We start from the raw sequence: 19,952 nt of genomic DNA, 5'->3' as shown, positions 1-19,952 counted from the left end.
GGCGAGAACGAGAACAAAAATGCGTAATCTCACAACAAAAACAACAAAAATATATTCTGTGCTGCACACTGAAACAACAAATTAAGTGCCAACAGAGAGAGAGAGGGAGAAGGAAAAGAACTACACCTACACCGCACCTTTATGGTTATAGCCAAGGTATATCTATACAAGGTGTGCGCACAGCAAGAGAGCGCTCTTACGTTGGGAAGCTGGGGAGACAGAGATCACTGGGTGAGCCTCACCTTCGAGTCATGCCGCACCTCTTGTGAGTGTACCTTGGGACATATCTACATAAATCTACGAAATGAAAACATTTTTCATGCGCTTCAAAAGACTGTCAGAGACAGAGAGAGAGAGAGAGAAAGAGACAGAGAGAGAGGGATAGTGATCCATTGGGAGACAATTAGTTGAGCCGAGAGACAGACAGGCTTCCATCTTCCAGCAATCTGCTCCTCACGCTTCGCTATGGGTATGGCTATGCGCTTTGGGTATACTACACACTCGCACGTCAAAAGGTCAAGCCGACTCTCTTTGATATTGGAAGCATTGATCTATTGTCTGTGTTCGGTTATCCCGCTCGCACTCGTAACTGCATTTTATACGGTTCTCGTTCTTAGTGCGATTCCTTTTATTTCGTTGTTCTCCCTCCTCCTATCCTATGATTCTTTCTTTCGTTCTTTCGGTTTTAGTGAGTTGCTTCGTCAAAATGATTGATTTGTAGGTGATGAATTACAACAACTATACGCTAAGGTCGGGTTAGTTAGGAGCCCACCACCACCACCGAAATGCACCGAAATGCAGACAGACAGACAAATAGATGGGATGGATAGTCGGGGGAACAGATAGATAGATAGATATGTGAGAAAGGTACGCGAGAGTATATGGGACATAGTGAGGATTAAATACGAAATTTTCCATTTAAAAATATCTCTCATTGTTCGCATTCGTTTTTTGTTTTGTTTTGTTACACTCTGCCCCTCTCTCTCTCTCTCTCCCTTTTTTTTTTTGGTTATGGTTTGCTCATTTTCTTTTTCTGGTTTTTTTTACGGTGGGGGGAGGGAGGTGCAGCTTAAAACGTTTTCCACAGATAAAACTGATATCGGGATTTGGGAAAATTAATTATTGCAGCCATAAGGAATGGACAATGACAACAATATAGGCGAGTCATCTGTGAGGGATGGTTGTCATTTAGTTGATGGACTCCATGTACAGCCAAGGACTTTCCCAGTGGCAGGGGGATCTCTGGCTAAGATAAAGAGAAATCCCATTAAGTTTGAACATTTCTTCATTTTTTACAATCAATCGTCACAGTGAGGGATTCAATAGAGTCTTGTCTTAGATCAAGTAAAATAACTTTAAGTGCATTTTGGAGTAAAAAAAAATTATAGAATAAGGAATGATATAATAAACAAGTCTAGAAATATGCGAATTTTTTTGTGTTTCTTTTGAATCACTTTTACATCATTTGTTTGGAACGCAACCTGAATCCGAATTAGTTGATTACATTTTTTAAGCTCTCCATAGCTTTCATATCTCTAGTCGCAAATCATTCCATTTCAACAACTCTATTCAACAATTTTCGAACGGAATTCTCTACGCACCGCCTCTGGTGCACACCCCCGTGTGCTGCAGTTCCAATTGCCGCGACCGGTCGCAACTAATTTGCACATCTTTCAACAGTTTAATGCATCATTGCTGGATTTCAGCTCCCCCAGTTTCCATTTCGAATTCAAAAGTAGCAAAAGCAACAAGAGCAACCAACCAACCAACCCTCTTCGGTCGAGGGTGTACTTGGTGGTTCAATGGAAATGTTGTAACCCATAAGACAATGGCTTTGATTTCAATATAAATTTACAAACGCCTCACTGGGCAATATGTAAGAATGAGAACAGGAGGAAGGGAGGAACGGGAGGAACGGGAGGAACGGGATGGCATGGGAGACGAGATGGGAGACAAAGTTCGTTAATAAAAATCTATACTGTAGCTGGGAAAAGACTGAGAAAATTCAAATGGCTTCATGGCAATCAAAAATATTTAGCCCATTAATACAGTTACACAATGGCCAGGCCATAAATATACATACGTACATACATATGTACATCTGTACAGTACTGTATACTCGCAGAGATATATAAATACATAGATATTATGATGATTATTGCCTTGGCTATCCCTCACAAAAGTTCCCTACCCCCCTCCTCGTTGGCAACCCATTCTATTTCGTATCTTGGGGTAAATATCTAAACACGGCTCGGCTCTCTGCCGCTCTGACTTTGTATCTGATTCGAGTATCTCTTTGTGTTTGTGTGTGTCTGTTTGTGTGCAACCCTGCAACAACAACTGGAGTGGAGTGTCTCTGCTCTGTTGTTCCTTATTGCTAAATATGTAAATACATTTGCCTAACTTTAGAGCCGAGGTCTGGCCATGTGATTTGGAAATCTCTTCATCAGCGCACAAAAACACTCGACAAAAGGGAAAATTGAAATACGCTTTCAGCGGCCGCTCGCTCGTATTTGAATTACAAATGTGGTACAGTTTTTACCTAGACATCTAGATGCAGATACGCAGATACTTTTCATAACTTTGTGCCGGCTTGTCCTTCAAAATCCACCCACTTTCCACTGACTCGAAATTGTGTGATTGTGATTGTCAGCTATTTTAATTTGGTTTAATAATAGGCTGAAAATCTCCTGGGAGGAGGACACAGCCCTGTCATATGAGGGATGGATGGTTGCACTACAGTTTCAAACTTTGATGGCATTATAACTTAGACGACAACAGGGATTTGTCTTTGGTCTTTGGTAATATTTGGGACACCTGTCCAAATGGAAATTTGATCTTCAAACGGAATACTGAACACACACTCACACACCTAGTGCTATCAGGATCTATAGACTTATCTCTGTATAATCTTCAAACAAAAGACTAAGGGCCAAAGGCAGCTGCGCAGTTTTGCCAAAAGCAAATCACGACTCGATGGATGGTACGAGGAAAACTAGTTCCTAAAACTACGCATATAAGGCAGATGGAAGGGCACCAGCACAGCCCAAGTAGGAAACAAAGACGCATTTAGTTTGGCTTTCAGGACACGCAGTTACATCCCGTTTTCATTCGTTTTGTTTATGTTTTTCTATTTAGCCTAAGACGTGGATGAGCACTGCGACGGAGAAGGGAAACACACACACGCACAATATATGTATGTACGAACGTACGGAGATCTCGGGGCATTAGGCGCTCTTATTATACTCACTCGTGCGCCCTCTGTTCCTGTTCCTATTCCTACGCAAAACAAGGAAACCATAAACCATTAACATGAAAAAAAGGATAACGTGTTCCTTTTGTTATCTCTCCACCTACCCCTCCCATCCCCTCTACCAGGCGCAGTCTCAGTTTTATTCTCTTTCTGTGTGTTTGCACAAGACGCAAAAAATTTTTACCAAGAACATGATGATGTACAACAACAACCATGTGAAATAAAACATATCCAAAGCAAACTCAGCCTCAAGGTACGAATTATATTGCTCAGGTAGTCAGAGATCAGAGATCTGTCTCTTGCTCTCTCTCTCTCTCTGTCTGTCTCTCCCTCTCTCTGCGTTTTGGGGTGTTCAAATTTAGTTTCGGTCTCGGTTTTTGCGTGCGATTTTGTTGCCATTGGAATTTTATTCCTGGTGTGGATTTACCAGCCAAGCGACGCATTTGAGTACAGTTGATCTTGGGATCGGAAATGTTATTCGATAGCAGGAATCTGCCTCCTTTTGGAGATTTGTGTATTCAGGTTTTTTTTTTTTTATGTGAAACTGAATAACTAAGAACATTGTAGAAGAGATTTAATGCCGCTTTGTCTTGGCATTCTAGTTTTGAAAAGTTGAAAAGATTTTAGATGGTAGAGGATTCGATGACTTTAATTGAAGGTCCTTTGTATTATTTCTATTGAGAGAGACTGCTGAGAGACTGCGTTGAGGGATTCACATAATACAATTGAAGCGATTAAATTCGAGGGGGAAACTGGTATATCAAGTCCCAATGCTACAGTTTCAGCTGCTTTGCTGTCAAGCAAGAGGTGGCTTGGTTGCACCCCAAACACCCACATCCTTAGATTCCATTTGCTGAGTAGTAGTAGTGGATTAGCCTGGTTAGAACTGACAGTTTGTAGGAAAGCTCAACAACTATAAAATAGCACCTCTCCATGCTTGAAGTGGAGGATATCCTGCTGGTGTCAATCAAATTGCTGCCACTCTCGTTTCTCCATCAACTCTGCTTATCCCGTTGATACTTTTGGTTGTTGTCATGTCTCGAGGCTCAACATGTGTTCCCTGGCCGCCACCAACTGTTGACATTAAACTTGTGGTTGCCGCTGCTCCTCCACTGCTGTTATCAGGCCAGATACACTGGCAACAGCATGTGCAGGAGCGAGAGTTGGGCAATTCTGTTGTGACATGTCCCAGCAACACGTTTGCCGTTGAGTCACACACACACGCAAACACACGAGTCGCGCGGAACAGACACATGCCATCGGTTGTTGTTGCATATTTAGTGGCATTTAGCTGTGTCGTTTTTTTGTCCGTCCTCCGTCCCACATCCTCATCACGGGCCATAACCTGAACCTGACCTATGACATTAGCAACAGCCGAGCAGAGGCCAAGCCCTGCACATGTACAATACACATGCATGAGCACGAAGAGAAAAAGCCAAAACAAAACAAAAACAAAAACAAAGCAGAGACAGACAGACAGTCAGGGAGAGAGAGTGAGAGAGAGCGTGCAGAAAGCTGAAAACGGAAGGACAGCTATCGCAGTCTGTCGCCTCACCTTTACCGTACGGTAGAATAAAGAGAGAGAAGGAGGGCGAGACGAAACGAAACGAAGCGAATTCTCGTGTGCTCTCAGCATGTGTTGCCTCCGCTGCTCTCTTCCCTTCCTCGTTTTTGGCCATTTCACACAGCACAGCACGTGAGTAAAATGCTGCGGCGACTGCGGCTGTTGTTCCTCATGTTGTTGCTGTCCTTTTTGGCGGCGCGTGTCTGTGTGAGAGAGAGAGAGGCCTGCCGGTCTTTCTCCATGTGTGAGTGTCCTCAACAGGTGTTGCTGCCATTTGTTGTGACTGGCTGGGCTGGCTGACCTTCTGCTGCCGCTACTCTGCGGCCTGCAAATTCATGAAAAATTCATTCAGAAAAGTGTTCTATCCTTTATCCACCTCCATCTCTCCATCCCCCCAACACTGAAATGATAGCAAAAACCTTTAACACAAATTTAAGCTTTCAGCAATCTTGCAAAAAAAAAAAAAAATACCGAAGCTTTTGATACCCTTCCAAGTCCATGGGCTGCAAATTGGGAGAGCCATAAATAAATATTTCTATGATATTAAAGTTTTTTTTATTTGGTTACAATTTCTACAGAATGAAAAAGGTTTTTACAACAAGGAGCTGGGCTAATGCAGGCGTGACTTATCAATAATCTAAATACTTTATAGGGTCTACAATCATAACACACTCTTGGCTAGGGTATATAAGTGAGATGAAATTTTAATATAATTTTTTATCAAGCAACAAAAACAAACAACATCTATTCAAGACTTGAGTTCTGTTTCTCTTTGTTGTCTCTCATTCGGATGAAAGCCAATGGAAAAGCAACAATAAAAATCAAAATGGGCGCAAGAATAATGGATAGAAGAAAAAAAGTTACTCGCGCTGTCTGTCTCCCTCTCAGTCGCTCTTCGAGTCGAACGACTTTGAGTTAAGTACACAATACATACAGATCCGCATCTCGATATATGCATGCCTATGTGTGTGTGTGTGTGTGTATTTAAAGTACCCAAAAATAACCAAAGCTGGAAGAACTGAGGCGAAAAGAGTGAAAGACAAATTGTTTTCAAACGTCGTAATCAAGAAATGATTTCCTAAAATATGCGCGTTGTCGACTTTTTGAATTTTGGATTATTGCCATGGCAGGGAAAGGGAGGGCGCAGCCAGAAATAATTGTCGCACAACAGCGAAGTGTGGAATGCCCTACAATAATAAAATTAATAATAAAAATAAAATTCCATGATAAAATATGTTACTTAGGACCAAGAAATTCCTCACTGTATTTGGATTCAGAAGTGCTTTGCATTTCGGATATTTCCTTTGACAAAATATTAGAAAAATGGCCAACAATCTGCCATAAACTGTGATAATCCGACCAAAACCCTATCAAATCCTTAGCGAAAAAAGAAGGTGTTCCCTTTGAACCGAAACCAAATTCAGATCCTGAGTGAGAGTATAGACAATGAGAAAAACAATCACGGACAAGGCCGGAAGAACTTCCCTGTCGCAAAAACTCAGAGACTGAGGTTAAGATTGAGGTTGAGGCAAGATGAGGGATGCGCCAAAGGGATGCAAAATGCTCAAAGATAGTTTGATAAATAAATCTCCGAGCGAAGGAGATGAGAATGGAAATGGAAATGAAAATGAAGATGAAAAGGAGTTCCGTTTGCAACCTCCAGATGGATGGGTTTCCTTTATTTTTGGTCATGACAACACAACCCCACTGTCGTTTCCAGTGACAAAGTACAGTTCTTTTTTTTTTTGCGTTTTGTTCTTTCTTGTATTTTGTTTGTTGTTGCAACGAGCCATAGATACTTGAACCAATTCAAAAGCGTCGCCTAGCAGGGTTGGATGATACTACTCCTCGTATCTGCGAGAACAAGACCCTAATGGAAATTAATAGAATGGCATAAGGAAAAACATTCCCATATCTATCCGTTCGTATATATAAATTTATGATTTGATTACACCAGCTCAAGTGTCGCCGCCGCCGCTGGCACTGCCGCTGCCACTGCTGTGCTGTGTGCATCTTTCGGAAACATTTGCTAATGGCTTTTGTTTATTTGAATTTGACGAAAGGGCAGCTGGCTCCGGGCCGGGGATTGATTGGTGTAATGTTGAGCATACCATACACTCATGTGCGAGTGCCCCTGCTGTGTGGCAGTGATTCGGATTGCTCAAACTGTGCCCTCTGCCTGCCTGTCCCGGCACTTGAGAAGCAACAAATTGTCGCATTTCAATCGCTCCACTCAATGCTGCCCCAATTTGCCGGCCGAGGGTTCGACTGTGTTTCCAGTACCCCCATTCCCCACTCCCCACCAGCTATTGTCACTCGTATCTGGGGCGTCGTCTTTTGTTTCATGTCTATATGCAGCAAGAGCCTCGAAGTTCGGGTTAAGATCTTCTAATTTGTTTAACCAAGTACCAGAGAGTTGCACAGACCTTAGTTATTTTTGATTTCTTTGGAGAAGCACAAACCGAAGCTTCTACACATCAAGCAGTTCCCGAAGACGCGAACTTTCGAATTTTCTCAAAATTTAAGCTACAGGAGGAGGCTTTTGAATGACTCCCCAGTCAGGGGAGTTCAGGGGTTTCAGGGCAGGACAACATTTGTTTAATGCGAGCAACAAGGATTCGTTGGATGTGCCTGCTGTTCGGGAGGCGTTCATTGTGGGCGTTTAATCACCCACAATCGCAACCACCCACTTGACACCCCACACCAATTGTTTTAAGAACTTTCCACAAGAGCCAAGGAAGAGGATGATGATGGTAAGGGGAGCACATCTTTTACAAGTGGGAGGAACTCTTAAATCGCCATCAAATAATTTCCAAGTTTGAGTTGAACAAATGCATAAATAACAGAAAAGAAAACCCAGACAGACAGACAGACACAGACACAGACACACGCACAGACCCAGAGACTAAGTAAATTATCCAAGTTTTAGGCTCCACCCAGATGGTTCTTTGTATGAGTGTGAGCACATATGCATGTACATAGATACATATGCATGTATGTATGTACATATGTATATATTACTGAGTTATCGCTGTGGCCCCAACTGGTTTCGTGTTTAAAGTAAGCAACATTTAAATTAGCGAATAAAAATATATTATTAATGCGAAAACATGTTTATAACAGCAACAAATACTCTCTCACAGACAGACACACACACACACACAGATATAGAGAGTAAGAACGAAAAGCAATAGAGAGTAAGACGGGGAGAGAACGCTGCTCAGCGCTGTCTGAAGGTGCGAGCGAGGAGGCCTACACAATTGTTCAAAAAAACAAAAGCAAAATTCTCGCTTTGTGTAAAGTTTTTTGGGGCGGGGCCCCAGCACCCAGCACCCAAAGAACAACGAACCAAAGTAAACCAAAAGCCAGCCCCATAAAGAAATTAAATGATATTAATAAATTAGACTCGGAATCAGAATTGGCAGCAAAATGCGAAATTTGTAATGGCGAAATTTGGGTGGAGAGAGCCACGTCTCGTTAGCCATTATATGTATACATATACATATGTACATTGTACATACTCATATACATATGTATTTGATTTGTATTCTAACTTATTATTTGCTTGTTTGAATGGCAATATAATCACGTAGCCGAAAGAGGTGCGAGGGTATAATCAAATAATATATATATTTAGAAATATTTGTATAAATATAGACAGACATCAGTGGATTGATCTATTAATCAATTAGGAACTTTAGGAATGTATATGATTGGAATTTTAATGTGTAATAAAGTTTTAAAAGTTTTCCACACTCTCACAGAACAATAAAGTGGATATAAAAATTGTATTAATTTGTATAAATTTGCCAAACTACTAACATGTAACTATCCCCAGTTAAGCGGGGAATATCCCAAAGAATCAACGTCTCAACCGCTACTCTACTACCAGACTCTGTCCTTGTGATAATTACAGCCAAGTCTAGTCCCATACCTTCTAGAATCTGTAGAATTTAACCCCTTTGAACCCATTAAATGTAATCTAACGTAATCCCTTTCAAAACTCATTAGTCCACCCGCGCCTTTTCAGTTTCCCCTGCCCCTGTCACTCCACATGCTATCCCCCCGCCATTGCCCATCAAGAACTAGTTTTAAGCCTTTATTTTTATTATTTTCTACTTTGGTTGTTGCTTTTTTTGCACAAACATTTTAATTTCAAGTGACGCAGAGAAGCTTGATTTTTGTACGTATTTTCTGTTGGACTGTGGCTCTCTGGGCACGTATTTACATACAAATGTATCTCACAGATACAGATAGCAAGCACACAGCGCGCACATACCTTTGCCGCATACTTAACGCACTCGAGTGACAATAATTGAATTCATTATTACCACAAAAATTTAAGAAAAAAAAAAAAGATTGAAAAAAAAACAGAAAACCGAAAATCAACTTTGGCTGGTGGAGGCCTTAAAGGGAGTGAAGTTCGGGGAAGCGAAGCGTACTACCGCTTGGCTAGGATTAACAATGGCGGGTAATTAACCTGATAGATCCACTGGCCTTGGGAACCGAAGCAAGCAAGACCCGCTGCTCCGAGTCTGTCACCAATCCAAGCCACAAGCAGACCAGCCAGCATTCGATTCTGTTACCATTTTTATTTGGGCTACGTGCGGGTTTTACTTATTAGACCTCTAAGCCGAGCTGCGTGTGCCTATGGCCCGGTCCTATTTACCATATAGTCGGACCACATAGTCCGATAGGACCGGCTTCTTGGCCATAAAGTGTGTGTCTACTCTTGAAGAGGGTATTCCACTATTTATGGTACAACTGTCAGGATCTGTTGATTACACAAGTTCTATATACTTATACCTGATCATATAAGGCTTAGACTTAGATCGAAAGACTATGGAATATAATCCTACAACAGGAAAGACCCATCTGCAAGAGTATCCACACCTTCGACTCTGGAAGATGGGGCTTTCGTTCTGGTTTTATTGTTTACCATGCCTCATATTGACATGATCTTCGTGCCGCTTGGAGAATAAACTTTTTTGCAAAACTAAAGCAGAAAGAGAAACGGAAAAAATCTTTATCAGCGGAGGTCAACAAACTGCGGATAACGTCCACGTCCCTGTCCTCTGTCCCTGTCCCTAGCCACGGTAACATCCGTAGCTGTAGTATGTGGCTTTCTTTATCAGATAATTGAGTTAAAGGTAAGCAAAGTGCGCTAACATTACGTTTAACGTGGACAAAGTGTCTGTGTGTGACTCAAGAGCCATAAACTTGGCACTATGCTAACGGTAATTTGCGACCTCATAAAAGCCAATGCTATTGCACCGCTTTGATTTCCATTTTTGTTACTTTACCTATTCGATAAGATATACATATCATTTATAGTTACACAAAGCTTTAGGCATAACCAAGACTCACATAATTTTAGTTATTTTGGAGAGAAAATCAAGGGACAGTCACGCCACAAACGTTGACTGGTAGCGCAGGTGTCACCCAATAGGAGATTTCACTGTATTTTCATGAAAAACTAATTGAAATATGAATATTTTAAGTATAGCTCACCATAAATTCACAATTTTCCAAAGAACATGATCACATTCGATTGAATTTGACTTTAAACACGTATTTTATTTAAATTTTAATCCAATAATCTATTTCAAGTTGAATCACGTTTTTCTGTATCTGATTTGATTTGATTATCGCAATTTTGGTTTCGTTCAAATGCGAAAGTGATGCGAGCATCAAAAGAAAAATCAAAGACTAATTGAAGTACAATATCTTTCATTGGCGTTGCCGCAAATCACGCGATTCAAAGAACCACACAAATAAAGAGCTAAAAAAAAAAGATGTATGTACATATGAATAGCAAGAACTAAAAACCGCGCACTAGGACAGACAGAGGGAGAGAGATGACAGCCAAACCGAAGGCGTCAGAAACTGCACTGAAATGCCGCCGACGGAATGGGAAATGCTGGAATCGAGGAATCGGCCAGAGCTTCGCATAAACAAACGTCGGCACATACGCAAACAAATGTACATATGTATGTACGTGTGTATGTATTTTTACGTATTTCTATGTATTTGTATGCATTTCAAAGCATAAAAAGTTAAGCTTCTGTTATCTACCGACCGTTTTTGAGAAAAATCTACGGAAAAACGGAAACATATCTATCAATACATATTTACATGGGTTTGGGAATAGTGAAATAAATTTGACTGGATGTTCATGTGCACACCAATGTGAATGGCAAAATTTACCGACAGTGAAAAATGATCGTATCATAGTAGCTTAGAGCTTTCCCTAAGCCGCCTGCCCCCCTCCCTCCTTTGCTTTTTGCCGTTCTACTTCCACTTCTTGCTCTATTTCTATTCCACAGCTTTATCCTAAGCTTCTGCATATTCCTCTTCCTTGTTTTCAGTTGCTCCCACTGATTCTTCCTACACTCTTTCCATTGCTTCATTCCACTTTGCTTCATCGTTAAATTCGCTGATGCTGCTTCGGTTTTAGTTGTTTTGTTCTCGCCTTTGAAGGAAATTTGCTGACAATTGCAATAGATGTTTTTGTATTTTCTTTCGCTTCTCGTTTCGTTCAACGGTTGAGGCAGAGATGGCTAGGGAAAGAAGTGAGGAGGGACTGCAGAGTAAGGTAGTCTTATTTCAATTTACAACCAAGTGACGAAGTCTCACAATTCAATGTTTAAAGTTTTTATCACGTTGTGGACAACAACAACAACAACATCACAAACACACAGCGCCACACACACACACATACAAACGCTTTAACACAAACAAACAAATGGAGCAAATGCAGGCAACAGATGCGGGTGCTCCACGAAGGAGGAGGTGGAGAGGGTGCTGATTGTGGGGCATGGACAGGCAATATGCAAAAGCCCGCGTTTCGGTGTGTCCCAGGTCCCACAATATGGTTAATATGACGCGACAGTTCGCTTAGTCAGCCCGCTGCTCTCTCAAGACGGCGCGGCTGTGCGGGGCGGGAGGAGGCACTAAATGTTTAGTAACCAACTGAAATAGTAGCACTCGTGTTAGTATCGGTTCATGAAAAACGAACAACACCAACAACTATGGCGACAGCAGTAGCAGCAGCAGTAGCAGAAATAATTGAAAAACAAATAACACCGAAGGAAGGGTACCCTTAGAAAGTACCCAAAGCTTTGGATACCCAAACAGATCGATAATTCCTAAGATCTGATTATGTATATATTACATATGCATATATTATGGGCTATGAAATTCCATTCTGCGTTGCAAAAATTTGCTAAAAACAATTATACCTTTGGCAAGGGTATAAGAAGCATTTCGGTTTACATAGAGTTTCGCATGTAGAAACACGACTTGCACTTGGATTTGGAATATGAATACATACATATGTATGTATGTATGTATATGGTTAATAATGGGAGCGTGAGGGGTAGCTATGGGGGGAAGTGGTAAGCAAACGACGTCAGCGTAAACTGATTACCCCGAAGATCTATTGAGCTGCACAAGCGGCACGTACATGACGTTTTTGGGCAGCAAAGCAAAGAGGAATTGTGAGGGGTGGGGAGGGAGGGGTAGTGTGACTATGGGAAACCTTCGTTTCGGGAGTTTGGTTCTCAACACTGTGGAAAAAAGCAACAACAATAAACGCCCGATTACTTCAAAGTTCTAGTTAAAACCGAGTGCATATAGGAAGTCAACGGTAAGGTTTTAAATTACAGTTGCCCCAATACGATGATTGTGAAATCAGTCTTGAGCTAGCACACGGTTCTCAAGAACTACTTTCAATGGAAAGTGGCTGATAAACACTCAGAGAGAGAGAGAGAGAAAAATATAGAGAGCGATTATTAAATGTAAACTTATGACAACCTCTGTTTTGTTTAAGGACTAGTTTTCATCTACCCGCCCGCGCGGCTTATAAGCTTCCCGTCTTTGGCTATCTCGCTCTACCTGCCGCTGCATCATCACTTACTCATCACTTACCGTTAATCTCAATCACTCAATCACCTGTGGGGGCGGCTGTATCGCTTCTCCGGAGTAGTCAGCGTTATTTTTTTATCGCCAGCCGGCAAAACTATTACTGTAATAGCACTCACATTCCATATACTTCGTACATGTGTGTACGTACATATAACACCCACCACAAAACTGCACGTAGTGAAATTTAGCTGCCAACTAAACCAAACTTTTTCTGATCTACATAGAAACTGAATCTTCCAGAGGCACACTCACGCTGCTGCTTCAACACAGGCGCAATGCCAGCGTCAGCGCCACCGCCACACACCAACAAAAATGCGCACATAACTTTACTCCAACTTGGAATTCCAGCAGAATTTTGCACGAAAATGAACACGTGCTGCATTTGCCCCACGCAGGACATGGGCAGCGGGCGGGCGGGCGGTGAAGAGGAATGGAAGAATGGGGCTTGGCCACAGCCGCAGACAATAACAAAAGCAAAGTTTGAGTGCAGTCTATTGTGGGTGACTCACTCACCGAGTCGCACTCACTCACACGCGCTCAGCTGCAATGTCCCAAGGTAGATTATTTGCAAGGTAAGCAAAATAGAGAATGATTTTTCGATCTGTGCATTTGCATATATATGTACATAAAAAGAAAGCGAGAAACGAGAGTGCCGTAAAGTGCGACTGCCTAACCCTTTATTTAACATACCTTGCTATGACCACTTTATGGACAGAGAGGGAGGGGGACAAAGGGAAAGAGCCCCGCGCGTCGTTTGGTTCCGATAAGAGCATTTACTACGCGCCCGATTTACAAATTAGTATGAGGCGGCTGTGCCAAGTTTTGCCATGTCTAACTTAGTTGGCCGCCGGGAGTAAGTGAGCGTGAGGGTGTAGTATATGTGAGTGGGAGTGGGAGTGCAGTGCAGCTGGCCGAGAGCCATGGAAATGCGAATCTTTTGCGGTGCGTCTGCTTGAAACTTTAGTCGCCCCGGCTAACTTTTAGCAAAAACTTTTGATTTGAGTACCTGCCACTAACTAAGCAGGGGCCCAGGCAAAAAAGCCACAGGCACCCAGCATACACACACACATGCTCCCAGTGCCAATGGCATTGCTGGGGCCATAGCTGGCGGCTGGGTCCTATCGTCCGGGGGCACAAAACCACGCATTGAACTATGAAAATCAGAAAACTTTGCAGACGAAAATTTCCAGCAATGCATTTGAACAAAAATAAAAAGCAGAGATGACTTACCGCACCGCTCGCCATCGCCATCACCATTGAAGTTTTAGTTGGAGTTGAAGTTTTCCCAGGAGGAGCGAAGCCACAATTTCAGTTGCAAATTACAGAACCGGCACAATTACAACAACAGGCGAATGCTACGAATAATGCACACAGCATAGTTTTCAAAATACCGCAAGAACTGCGCGGTAACAAGAACAGGGCTGTTCTGCCCAAAAACAGCTGATTCGCCAGGGCTGCACTGTAAACGCCGTTGAAGATTTGAAATTATAATTTCTGGCAAATAAAACCGACATTAATTAATATTAGTTCATTGCTGTGCCAATTCCAATTCCTCGTTGGAATTGGAGGACGCATCCAGCGTCTTCTGGGATGGATGAGTGCTCATCAGCATGTTGGCCGTGAGCAGGTGAAACCAACGGAAGCGATTCAGATAGTTTTCAGCACCGATGCTGATGAAATAGAGTTTGAGTGGGCGCATGCTGCGCCGCGGGTGCCTCGGCCGTTTCCTCACAGTCCCGTCCGGGCACTCCACAAACTTGGCCGTGTGTGTCAGCAGCAGGTCCATGGCAAAGGTGCAGTGTAGATAGTAAACGGCAGTGGCGTACAGCGCCACCTTTGAATTGTCCCGACAGCACACATAGAAGCCGTGCCAGCTCTCCCCTTGAGCCTTCATGGACAGCAACTTTTGGCCGTGCAGCGCCAGGTACATGTGCACAAAGATGGTGACCAAATGCAGGGTGCCAAGGAGTCCGCTGAAGACAGACTCCAGTTTCATGGTCGGCTTCTCGGCATAGAACATGCCGACGATGGACAGCACGCAGATGATGGAGGAGCCGCCGTAGGAGGTGCACAGCAGGAAGTTGTGCGGTATGCCCTCGTCCTGGAAGCACCGCCAGTGAATGTAGCAGCAGCAGAAGCTCAGCACCAGCTCCAGCACCTTGAAGAGCAGCCACACGGGCTTCTTAGAGCGCATCGCATCGCCTGGCCCAGTCCAAGCAGAATACTCAATCAAACGATTTTATCGGGTAACAGAAGGATACATTCAGATACATTAAAATCGAGATCGACAGACCTACTGCGATCTACATTGGCTAGAGAATACTTAGGAATAACGATCGATATACATATAGATATAGTTGCTATAGTGGCCTGCCTCCTCTCTACTTGCGCCAGTACTGGGTGAATCTGTGGATCTGCTCGACAAGTGCTGGCATTACGGCCGTTATGGATATGTCCAGCAAACTCTGCAGATGCTGGACGGCCTCCTCGTCGGTGAGGCCCAGCTGTAGGTTCTCCTCCACCTTCTTGACCGCCTTGTCCGGCTCTAGGGCAATATCCGGCACCGTGGCATCCACCATTAGCGAGAACAGATTGAGCATGACATTGGCATGCCTTCTCAGATGCAAATACGCCGTATAGCACTGCTTACGGAACTCGTGATGATGGTCCGAACTGACGCCGCCCATGGCCTCGACCATTTCCTTGCTCAGCTTCATGGGCGGCGGCATGGGCTTGGGATCGCGTCCCAGAATGTATCCGAAATCGATGTGGAACAGCTTGCCATTGGTCGTCAGCAGCAGGTTGTCCAAGTGCCGATCGCCCACACCTTGCAGAGAGTTCGAAAGGGTGAGCTGAATGGAGCTATGGGGAGATCTTTCATGCTTACCCAACAAGTAGGTGATGACACAATAGCCGGCACAGCTCTTGATGTAGGTGTCCATGACCTCGGCGGATATGCCGTAGGGTCCGTTGTCACAGGGATGATGTCGTCGGAAGAAGTTGTGGATGTTGCCCTCGCGGGCCAGAACCTCCGCCACGGTGCAGGACTCGACGTACTGCAGGAACCCGTGCTTGGAGCTGGTGGCCAGCACCTTGTACGGCGTGAGCTTAAGGTCCAGATTCTCGCGCCTTAGCAGCTTGTCCATTAGGGTGATCATCTGCAGAATGAGCTGATCCTGGCGCAGATCATCGCCGTGCTTGAAAATGGCCACATACTCGTGCTGGGCAATCGATGTGACGAACGTAAGTCTGTCGCAGGAAACAAGATTACAAAAATTAGCCAGGGATTATCGGGGGGAACCAGGGGATGCTCTTACTTGGCCGGCATTAGGGCGCTCTTGAAGAGGGACGTGCGCATGGGCACAATCTTTGTGATGTAGATCTCGGGATCCAGGGGAAATGGTATCGGCTCAAAGTTGGTAAAGTTCATCTTGAACATGTCCTGCTCGGCGAGCAGCTTCTGGAATTTCTCCGTCTTCTTGTTGCGATTGCCGGGCTCCTTGGCCACCTGTTTGACCAGCTTCACCAGCTCATCGATGAAGCGACGCTGCTTGCGCAGATTATAGAAGATGCCCCTCAGGTTGAAGTTGCCTTCGAAGTAGGAAAAAATGCACAATTAGTGACGTGTGAACGTGTGCCCTGTTACGCTGGACCACCTACCATTCTCCAGCACCTTGAGGAACATTTTTAGCACCATGGCGTACATGTCGTGGGCGCGCTCGTCCTGCTTCCGCACCGATTCCACCTCCTCCACCTCGATGGACAAGTACCAGTAGAAGTAGTTGGCCAGCGTGGAATTGCTGCAGGCGCGCTGGATGAGGAATGTGCAGAGATTGGTGGGCACGCTGCCAAAGCTGATGCCCTCGGCCAGCATCAGAGTGTTGGAATTTGAGTCGGAGACAAGCGAGGCATTTGCATCGCCCCGCGCTGGCGTAACCGGTGTCGGAGTGCTGGCCTTGCTGGGACTAGGCACAGGTCCCAGTGCCTGTACCGAGCTGCCAGACGGACCAGCGACCGAGCCAGGACTGATTGACTTGTCGCCCTTGATGGCGGCCAGGGCGCTTGCGGCCCGCTGATTGGCGGGTATAACCGAAGAGTGGAGGGCACTGCCACTGCTGGTGCCACTGAGATCCGAGATAGTGCTCTGGTCCATCAGCGATCCGTTCTCGTCCAGCATGGAGCGTGCCACATCCCGCTCGGGAAAGATGCAGCTGTGCAGGTGGACAATGTTGCGGGGATCCTCGTACTTGAGAGCCTGCACCAGCTGGAGTAGGTACAGCAGCAGATCCTCGTCGGGGGCCTGGGCCAGACGACTGATGGCGTATTTCCGCACCTGCGGATGCGTAAACGTGGGACTCAGCAGCTCGAGGGCATCCTCCACGTCCATGGGTGCCCAGTTGGCCAGCATCCAGAGGGCCTGCATCACCTCGTCCTCCAGCTTCCAGTTGATGCACTTGAGGAACTTTGTCAGGGCCTTCTTGTGCGACGACAGATAGAAGCGAAACTTCCACAGCAGATCCTGTTCCTCGCTGGTCAGTACATAAGTGGGCGGACACCGATACACGATCGTGTGCAGTTGGTCGCGAATGCTGAGATTGAGACGAGAGAAATGAGATTCCAATGTAAATACATGCAAGGATTGCTAGTCTACCTAGCTGTGGGCTTGGCATCCCGATCCGAGATGCCAGAACGCTCCGAGCGGGCCAAACGATGGTGCTTCCGTTCCACCAGATTTTCCTGAGCAAAAGAAAGGGCAAACGATAAGGGCAAGGCATCGTTTGGGTTACCTTCTCACCGACCATTTGAATTTCCGAGTCGGGAACGGAGACCAGCTTGGGTTTGGCTGGCAATTTATACTTCAAGTCGCCCTCCGGCTCAAAGTAAACCACGGAATACTGCAAGAAAAAAACGAAAATTCATATTTTAAAGGCTAAATCATATGGATTTTCCACTCACATTGTACATGTCGTCCACAATGACGGCGGGAAACTCAATCATGAGGAACATGTAGTCGGACATGCGCTTCTCTCGCTCATTGATCACCTCGATCTCCCGGAATGTGAGCCGATCCAGCCAGTCCACCTTCTGCACCTGCCCGTTGCGATGTTTTTTGGCCAATTTACCGAGGCGCTGCATCTGCGACTTGGACGATTCCTTGCCCTTGCCGGGTGTCTTGCTGGGAAAACTGCCATCGCCCTCCACGCCCAGCCAGACGCGCAAATCGTACATGCCCTGTCGGAACATGCCATCCTTGCCGAACACCGAGATCGCTGTGCCGCCAATGACGGTGGTCTGGCCGGCGCCAGAGCAGTCCAGGATGGTCATCACCAGCATGGCATTGCGCGGCAAGTCGGAGAACTGCAGGGGCAGCGACACCCACTCGTTCCAGCTCCAGCGCTTGCCGAACGCCTTGTAGGCGCTGTGCACGGGCAGACAGTAGGGCCGTCCATTGTTGTAGACCTGCAGGCGCACCTGGAAGGAGGGATACTCCTCCGAGTACAGGCCCGAGAAGCGCAGAATGGGATCCTCGAGCAGCTTCTCGTAATCTGGCTGCCGTTTCTTGCCCTCGAGCGTCCCACTGAAAGTTCATGAAATGATTTCTCGATTTTTCCAGTCACGCCCAGACTCCCCTTTAGCTTACACTTTGATTTGCACGCGCTCGTGCAGCGCGCTGCTGTGTATATAGCGGAAATTATCATCGGGTTTATCCATTTTCCAGAGAATTGTAAATTCGCATTTGCATTTGTTATTTAAGTTATTCTTATCGATAAAATATACATTGTCCTTATCAAAATATACTGTAAATATACTGACCGACACGATAAGAAGCGTTGATATTCCTCGAGTTTGATATTCGGTTTAATATTTCTAGCTAGTTAGGACTTAAACGACTAGACATATCATTTTATCAGATAGGTGAATCAATTTCCTGAAATCTGGCTTATTTTAATGACTCCCATTTATTGGATTGTTGAGATAAATAGCAAATCTTAAAAACCACTACGATTTGAGAGCGAACAATTTCGGTATTTTTTGTGCGCTAAATGGAGTTTGTCGGTCATTTCGAAAATTACTTGTCTAGTGTGACCGCGTAAAAAAATATACCGAAATATACCGTACTGACAACACAGAACAGCTGATTCGAACTGGTTCCGAAACTGGTTCTACTGTGGCGCGCGTGTTTTTACGTTTATTTTGTTTATTTTTCAATTTTAAACTCGATCTGCGATGGCCACAAATGCAACAATTGAACTGGCGCTGGACCGCGTGAACTGGTGTGCCCTGGCCGAGCGGCAGGACGTCTTGCCACGCGTCTACACACCAGGAGAGGTGGTTATGCCGGAGGCAGGCTTTATGCGTGGCCACGGCACGTTTGTGGAGGATGAGAACATAAAGGCCTCGGTGGCCGGCGTGATTGAGAAGGTGAACAAACTGATCTCCGTGCGTCCGCTCAAGAGTCGCTATGTGGGCGAGATCGGAGACGTTGTGGTGGCGCGCGTGATCGAGGTGCAACAGAAGCGCTGGCGCGTGGATACAAATTCTCGCCTGGACTCCATACTGTTGCTGTCGTCGGTGAATCTGCCGGGCGGAGAGCTGAGACGACGCTCCGCAGAGGATGAGCAGATGATGCGACGCTACCTGGACGAGGGCGATCTCATCTCCGCTGAAGTTCAAGTGAGTTTCCTATTTGATTTGTTGGTCCTAAATTGATTTGAGTTTCTCTTCAGAACATCTTCGAGGAGGGCACCCTTTCGCTGTACACTCGCAGTTTGAAGTACGGCAAACTGTCCCAGGGCGTGCTCGTCAAGGTCTTTCCCGCCCTGGTCAAGCGCCGCAAGATGCACTTCCACAATCTGCCCTGTGGGGCGTCTGTGATCCTGGGCAACAACGGCTACATCTGGATATCGCCCCCCAAAAGTCAGGAGCAGGAGGGCGGCGAGGGTGGCTTTGCCCAGAATCTGGGTGAAGCAGTGCCGCGAAACGAGCGCGAGGTGATTGCCCGCCTGCGCAACTGCATCCTGGCCCTGGCCAAGTGCAAACTGATGCTATACGACACCAGCATACAGTATGCCTACGACGAGTCGCTCAAGTACGAGCCCCACGAACTGCTGCAACAGAACGTCATATACGATATAGGTGAGCAGACGCAGGCTCGTCTGCGGAATGGGGATGAATAGCCCCGAATAAACAAACAAAACACAAAATCTT

General features: G+C 45.2%; 4 protein-coding genes across 6 annotated transcripts in view; 1 reads left to right on the top strand and 3 right to left on the bottom strand.

Annotated features, from left to right (window-relative positions):
- Positions 1-14,103, bottom strand: part of LOC111076122 — a 39,864-nt gene extending 25,761 nt beyond the window's left edge. Inside the window, exon 1 of one of the 3 annotated variants that reach the window (XM_041593149.1) lies at positions 13,974-14,103. In XM_041593149.1, coding sequence (XP_041449083.1) covers positions 13,974-14,000 — 27 coding nt within the window. In that variant the 5' untranslated portion in view covers positions 14,001-14,103. Of the gene's footprint in view, positions 1-10,328; positions 10,422-12,746; positions 12,942-13,973 lie in introns of those variants that run through there. The other 2 variants (XM_041593151.1, XM_041593150.1) reach the window with 2 other exon arrangements.
- A 94-nt stretch (positions 14,104-14,197) lies between these two features.
- On the bottom strand, positions 14,198-14,957 carry LOC111080594. Its single transcript, XM_022376298.2, has one exon. It carries the CDS (start codon positions 14,935-14,937, stop codon positions 14,272-14,274), a length of 666 nt encoding a protein of 221 aa, XP_022231990.2. The 5' UTR covers positions 14,938-14,957; the 3' UTR covers positions 14,198-14,271.
- A 33-nt stretch (positions 14,958-14,990) lies between these two features.
- On the bottom strand, positions 14,991-18,773 carry LOC111080591 (phosphatidylinositol 3-kinase catalytic subunit type 3). Its single transcript, XM_022376295.2, has 8 exons — positions 18,385-18,773; positions 17,700-18,321; positions 17,543-17,638; positions 17,395-17,480; positions 16,404-17,332; positions 16,061-16,334; positions 15,631-15,992; positions 14,991-15,570 (listed from the first exon to the last, which is right to left on the bottom strand). The coding sequence occupies exons 1-8, from the start codon at positions 18,453-18,455 to the stop codon at positions 15,125-15,127; spliced, it is 2,886 nt and encodes a 961-aa protein (XP_022231987.2). The 5' UTR covers positions 18,456-18,773; the 3' UTR covers positions 14,991-15,124.
- Positions 18,774-18,883: 110 nt separating this feature from the next.
- LOC111080595 (exosome complex component RRP4) lies at positions 18,884-19,948 on the top strand. Its single transcript, XM_022376300.2, has 2 exons — positions 18,884-19,418; positions 19,472-19,948. Exons 1-2 carry the CDS (start codon positions 18,972-18,974, stop codon positions 19,919-19,921), a joined length of 897 nt encoding a protein of 298 aa, XP_022231992.2. The 5' UTR covers positions 18,884-18,971; the 3' UTR covers positions 19,922-19,948.
- Positions 19,949-19,952: the final 4 nt, after the last annotated feature.

Source organism: Drosophila obscura, unplaced genomic scaffold, assembly GCF_018151105.1.
Source record: "Drosophila obscura isolate BZ-5 IFL unplaced genomic scaffold, ASM1815110v1 contig_186, whole genome shotgun sequence".
Classification (NCBI taxonomy): domain Eukaryota; kingdom Metazoa; phylum Arthropoda; class Insecta; order Diptera; family Drosophilidae; genus Drosophila; species Drosophila obscura.
This window is presented reverse-complemented; position numbering and strand designations above follow the sequence as displayed.

What these genes read in the sequence shown, in the direction of transcription:
- LOC111080594 (XM_022376298.2), bottom strand. Translation starts at nt 14,937, where the DNA reads ATGCGCTCTAAGAAGCCCGTGTGGCTGCTCTTCAAGGTGCTGGAGCTG.
- LOC111080591 (XM_022376295.2), bottom strand. Translation starts at nt 18,455, where the DNA reads ATGGATAAACCCGATGATAATTTCCGCTATATACACAGCAGCGCGCTG. An exon ending in TTGTGGACGACATGTACAAT is followed by an intron (nt 17,639 to 17,699) that starts GTGAGTGGAAAA and finishes TTTTTCTTGCAG; the next exon opens with TATTCCGTGGTTTACTTTGA. An exon ending in AGCGCCCTAATGCCGGCCAA is followed by an intron (nt 15,993 to 16,060) that starts GTAAGAGCATCC and finishes TTCCTGCGACAG; the next exon opens with ACTTACGTTCGTCACATCGA.
- LOC111080595 (XM_022376300.2), top strand. Translation starts at nt 18,972, where the DNA reads ATGGCCACAAATGCAACAATTGAACTGGCGCTGGACCGCGTGAACTGG. An exon ending in TCATCTCCGCTGAAGTTCAA is followed by an intron (nt 19,419 to 19,471) that starts GTGAGTTTCCTA and finishes GTTTCTCTTCAG; the next exon opens with AACATCTTCGAGGAGGGCAC.